We start from the raw sequence: 6000 nt of genomic DNA, 5'->3' as shown, positions 1-6000 counted from the left end.
GATCTATTCTTACGAGCGACAGACGTGTTTAAGTGAATCTCTGAATTGAGATTCGTAAAATCACGACAGGTGTGAGTTGGACTAAGTCAAAACTCTGAAAAATACGCCTATCATGTTTTTCAGATTCAAGTTGATCTAGTTTGTATATATATATATATATAATCTGAAAGTCATTTTTTTGATTGAACGTTATCATGAAGTTAGAAATATTATTGCCATACAAAAAGTTGACTTTTGAGCTTTATGCTAAATGAACAACGGTTTTTATTAATAATTGCAAATTTGTTACTTTATGAAACAATGGGTTAAATTCAGCAATGCTGTCAAAAATTGTAGAAACTTTAAAAATAAAATATTTTTTCAGGACATTTTTTGATCGAAAACAGCTACAGATAAACTGGTAAAATATATCTACCTAATTTTGAAATATTGAGAAACTAGAATAAATCACCTACACAATGAATCTAATGTAATCAAAATAGGTTATCATTTGCGGCTAGGAGAATGCCAAAAAAATACAGGTCAAGTTTTCCCGAAACGACGGATACTTTGGAGGTTTAATGATGATTTAAGACCTCTCCTTCGTTCATACAAGAAATGGGAAGCAGGTGTTTGGAATAATATGAGGATATAAATTAAGTAAAATGGATTTAAATTGGGTATACGGTAACACTTTCGAATCAAGCCAAGAACACTGGGAACAACCCTGCGATCGAGCCGTTTAAATCGCTTAACAGAGAAAATGACGGTTGAATAAAGCAGAAGAAAAGTAGAAATGAACGCATGGGCAATCTGTAGTTTTAACGATAGAGTTCAAACTCACTCTTATAACTTGCTAGATGAAAAACCACGCATTATTTGTTCCTATCATCAGTACAAAACTTGATAAGCAATTCAGAAATGAGTTTTCTTCAATTTTTATTCTTCCTCAAAGTTCTTATAAACAAAAATTAAAATTGGTTTTCCTGCTTCCAGTGATGATGCATTGTACTTTTTCAAGAAGAAAAAAAAACGTTGGTCTTAGTTTGCCATCAGCAGCAAAATAGTTTCCCTCCCAAAATGTGTAAAAGAAAAGGATTTGTTTCAATTGGAAACTTGAAATCCTGTATCATTCGAACTATTGGATTTGTCATCGCTAACTAATATCAACTTTGAAATTAAAATTAAAATGCTGGATTTTTATTTGAAATACACTTTGTTTGATTTACAATACCGTGCAGTGAGAGTAACACAGGGTTAAAATTCATGCTAAAATACTTTTGAAACGAACCGGATACAAACGACAATTTCATTGCTCCATCTGTAATCTTGGTATGTTTATTTTAGGCTAGTGAAAAATCATGCGAAATCGTATGTGGCTTAAGATTGATTTTTAGTTGATTGACCTAAAATGATGTGGTTTTAAAACTCATGGATAGTACATACAAATATGGCAATTGGTTCTGTTTGAATAATTTGATTTACAATATACAGTACAAAGTTAAAGCTCTTAAACGCTAATCACCTATTGATTATTGCATTAGTTGTTGGTTTTGTTTTAGAAGATAAATAAAATCTTTAGGGATTTAAAATGTGAGTGTAGGTAATAAATAAAAAAAGAATTGCAAACTAGAATTCGCATTGGCCGATCACATTGAACAAAAGTTACTGTTTTTTTTCTAGGTATAAAATATGACGAAACGACGATGACACTCGCTCTGCGACTGCTTTCGTTTATCATTTTAATAAAATTTTATCATAATTTTGGATTTATCAAACAATGTTTTATCATTAAAACATGAAAAACTCCTTCACTTTTTGATGTTATGTTTTTGATTATGTACAATTGATTCTCTATTGGAACCGTTTCACTTGCTGCAGGACCCAACCCTTCGGTTGGCTGATCCGGGGTTCGTCTTCCTGATTTTTCGTGGCTTCATGAGCTGGTAGATTGGTGCCACTTGAAGCGGGTCTGCTCCTGATTAGAACATTGACCTTACGGTGCTCGAGATGAGCCGGTTTAGCGGGGATTGGAGGATGGCAAACGCCGGAAGTCGAACAGCTACTGGAGGCGGATGAAGATGATCGCACTACTGAGGTGGGTGGTTTCAGAAATTTGCTCATCTCTCCAATCGATGTGTAGACCAGTTGTTCACAACTGTCCAGTTCGCCTAATCTCCGGTCGTTATCGTCTCCACTGTAGACGGCCGAGTCGCGGAAATCGTCGTTTTCCAGACACTCTTCGACGGATTTCTCGTAGTAGCAGTATGATTCGTCGTCCAGCTCTGCGGGATAGGTTCCACAAACGCTATCACTGGAGGAGAAGATTGAGTCTCGCTGCTCAGTGGAATCGATCGAGGTGGATTTGACGGCTCCACGGTTGATGAGAATGTTTGGATTGGTGGGATTCGAGTTGGAGTTTGGCTGCGGGAACAGAGTCCGGGGGTCTGCGTAGTCCAGATTGGCAATACGGGACCCGAGATCTAGGCTGCCCTGTTTGTAGATAGCTGCAGGCTTTTCGTCGGATCCGAAGGAGGTTTTCCGCTGATGAAGATTGCTGTCACAGCTTCCGGTTGAAGGAGAAGCGTGAAGGCTGATAAATCTTTGAAGTAGGTTCTTTGGTGATTTCATGCTTAAACTACCATGACGTTCTAAGTGAAGTTTGGGTTGTTCTTCGCCGTTTGCGAGGTTCACGATTTCGGATCGTGTTTCGTGAACTGAACAGTTGTTGTGATCATCATCCTTGCGCCAAAATTGGTGATGGTAGTTGATGTTGGTGTCACTGTTTCGAAGCTGAGCGATCGCAGACTTAGGCGTAACCGAATGTCCATCGATGTTGACCAGAACATTTTCTGAGTACGCTAGGGTTACGTAATCTGACTCAGGGCGAGATTTTTTCGGAGTACAATTCATCCGTAATGGATCAGCCGCCTTTCCATATTGTTGCGAAACAGATCTCGTCAACGGTGGGACATATTTGTAAGGAACGTGTACGTTTCGAAGAAGCGATTCGTAAATCGGTTCTGGAGTAGGAAGATCGTTTTGAATTTCATTCAACTGACTCAACATGTCTTCGGAGTTCTTGTTGAGCTCTTCAACCTTGCGGAAGGCCTCATCCTCATCCTCCAAAGGTGGTTCCGTACTCGGTGGAGTAGGAATCCTTTCAACTGGACAAGCCAAGGGTTCATCTTTACGGCTGTAACCATCTTCATCCTGACTCTGACAAGAAAGAGATCGCATTGAATCGAATGATTTCTTTTTCAAAGGCTTATTCGACTTTTTGAACTCATTCTTCTCCAGAATTAATTGAGAGATGATCTCAGAATCTTTTTTCAATTTGGCAGCATCCACTTTGTCGATGATTTCAGATTCAACTTTCGATTCTACCAAGCTCAAATTATCTGTTGATTCTGTTATTTTCAATACCGTATTGTCTTCCGTTGATCGATCGTTGTCCAATCCCAAATCCGTGTAAAACGTTGAGTTACCAGTCAAAGTTTTGGATCTCGTCTTCCTGATATTCGATATCCTTTTTGGAATCGTCATTGAATCATAGCTTTTCACCTCCGATAGACTCTCCTTTCCTGACTTGGATCCACTACTCCTACGACCTTGTGTTTTGAATCGATTCCTGTCTGCTTTAGCCATCTCCTCACTCATCCTCCGTCCATCTTCCAGCCTCGTTTCCGATCGACTCCTATTCTTGGTCTGCTGAACCTGTTCCAATTCCTTCTTAACGGTTTCACATTTACACCCATTTCTATCTTTCGTTTCCTTCCCCGAATCCGCCTCCAGATTCGAATACGACTGAAACGTCGGCTGTCGAATATCTTTCTGAGAAATCCCATCCAACGAAATCGAACTGGCTGTATTCTTACGCATCTTCTTCGAACGCATTCGCATCTCGCTACGCCTAAATTGCTGCCTCCGTTCCAAGTACTCCGGCGTCGTCGGATGATTCGTTGGCCATTTCCAGCTCCCGGTACCATTTTTATCCGTTATGCGATCTACAAATAAGAAAAAGCGCCGATTACCAAACAACAATTTTTAATAATTTTAAAGCAAAACCCACCGTCATCATCGCCCAGTTTGAGTACCAGCTCTTTGGCCCGCTTCGGGATGTCGAAGTGTTCGAGCATGGCGTGCTTGATGAGCTGGGTCCAGTGCCGCTTCTGGTCCCGGGTCCGAGCTGTGAGTTTGATCTGGCCCTTGGGGTCGTTGTACGGGATCACATTGAAGCTGGCCGGCTCCCCCGGCAGATGCTCCACCAGCATGAGGTTTTTGCACTGGAATTGATAAAAAAAAGCGATATTTGTCTTATTTGCGTTGTTTGCTTCATTATATTCATTTATTATTTGCTTATTTAATTTTTCCTTATTTGTCCTTTTTGGCTTATTTAACTTATTTCCCCCTTTTTGCATTTGCCATGCAATCCTTTTTTAGTATATTTCTTTTTTTGGCCTTTTCTATATTTTTGGATAATTTTGTCTTTTTTCTGTTTTATTTTTGTCTTTTTGGCCCTTTATTCCTATTTTGCTTTTTTTTTTTGCATTTATCGCCTTTCTTTTTTTGCCTATATTGGCTTTTTCCTTTTATGCCTTTTGTGACATTTTGCCTTTATTTTGCCATTTTTTATCCTTTTTTGCCTTTATTGCTTTCATTTTGCCTTTTTGGCTTGTTTTTTTTTTAATTTATTGCCTTTATCTATTTTCTCCATTTTTGCCATTTTGCATTTCTTTCCTTTTTGCCTTTTTTTGATTTTTTGCCTGTTTAACCTTTTTTGCCTTTTTGTCTGTTTTGCCTTTTTGCTTTTGCCTTTTTTGCTTTATTTATCTTTTTTGCCTTTTTTGTCCTTCGAACTCTTTTGCTTTTTTGCCTTTTTTTCTTTTCTTTCCTTTTTACCATTTTGCCCTTATTGCCATTTTTGCCTTTCTTGCTTTTTCTTCTCATTTGTGCCTTTTTGCCCTTATTGCCTTTTTTGCCCATCTTGCTGTTTTTGCTCTTCTTGCTTTCTTTGCCTTTTTGCCCTTCTTGCTTTTTTGACCGTCTTGTTTTTTCTGCCTTTTTGCCGTTTTTGCTTTGATACCTTTTTTTTTTTTATCTTTTTTGCCTTTTTGCGTTTTTTACCTTTTTTTTTGTCCTTCTTGCATTTTTCGCTTTTTTGTCCCTTTGCCATTTTTGCAATTTTTGCCTTTTTCGCTTTTTTCCCTTTTTTCCATGTTTGCGATTTTTGCCTTTTTTTGGCTCTTTTAACATTTTTTCCTTTTTTTGGCTCTTTTGCCTTTTTGCACTTTCTGTCTTTTTTTATCTTTTCTGCCTTTTTTGCGTTTTTATGCCTTTTTTCCCTTTGTGCCTTTGTGTAAATTTTTGGCTTTTTGCCATTTTTGTTCTCTTTTTCTACCTTTTTTGCTTTTCTGTTTTTCATGTCATTTTTGCCTTTTTGGCCGATTTTGTTTTTTTTTTCCTTTTTTTCCATCTTGAACTTTTTGCCTTTTTTGCCTGTTAAGTCTTTTTTACCTTTTTGTCGTTTTTACCTTTTTGCCTTTTCTGCTTTTTTGCCTTTGTTGCCTTTTTTGGCTTTTTGCATTTTTTGCCTTTTCTGTCTTCATTGCCTTTTCTGCCTTTTTGTTTTTTTGTCTTTTCTGTCTTTTTGGCCTTTTGCCTGCTAGCATTTTTGTCTTTTTTGCAGTTTTGCCTTTTGCTTTTTTTACCTTTAAATTTTTTTTTTTGGCTTTTTTGCCTTTTAGTCTGTTTTGCCTTTTCTGTCTATTTAATCTTTTATTTTTTGTTTTTTATGCCTTTTTCTTTTTTTGCCTTTTTCGCCTTTTTTGCGTTTTTGCCTTATTTGCCTTTTTCACTTTTTCACAAGACAAATATGCCACTTTTGCCTTTTTGGTCTATTTTTCTTTATTGCTTTATTGACTTTATTTCCTTTATTGCTTTTTTGCCGTTTTTTCCTTAGTTGCCTTTATTGAAATTTTTTAGCCTTTTCGCCGTTTTTGCCTTTTTTGCCTTTTTAAC

General features: G+C 37.4%; 1 protein-coding gene across 3 annotated transcripts in view; it reads right to left on the bottom strand.

The window, feature by feature from the left end:
• Positions 1–1157: 1157 nt before the first annotated feature.
• The window catches only part of LOC129750738 (uncharacterized), a 272716-nt gene continuing 267873 nt past the window's right edge, over positions 1158–6000 (bottom strand). For all 3 annotated transcript variants that reach the window (XM_055745757.1, XM_055745755.1, XM_055745756.1), the window contains exons 7-8: positions 4052–4265; positions 1158–3986 (exon numbers count right to left, since the gene is read on the bottom strand). In XM_055745757.1, coding sequence (XP_055601732.1) covers positions 1834–3986; positions 4052–4265 — 2367 coding nt within the window. In that variant the 3' untranslated portion in view covers positions 1158–1833. The remainder of the gene's footprint in view (positions 3987–4051; positions 4266–6000) is intronic.

This window comes from Uranotaenia lowii, chromosome 3 (genome assembly GCF_029784155.1).
Source record: "Uranotaenia lowii strain MFRU-FL chromosome 3, ASM2978415v1, whole genome shotgun sequence".
In the NCBI taxonomy this organism is placed as follows: Eukaryota; Metazoa; Arthropoda; class Insecta; order Diptera; family Culicidae; genus Uranotaenia; species Uranotaenia lowii.
The sequence above is the reverse complement of the archived record's forward strand: the minus strand, read 5'-3'. Positions and strand labels throughout refer to the sequence as shown.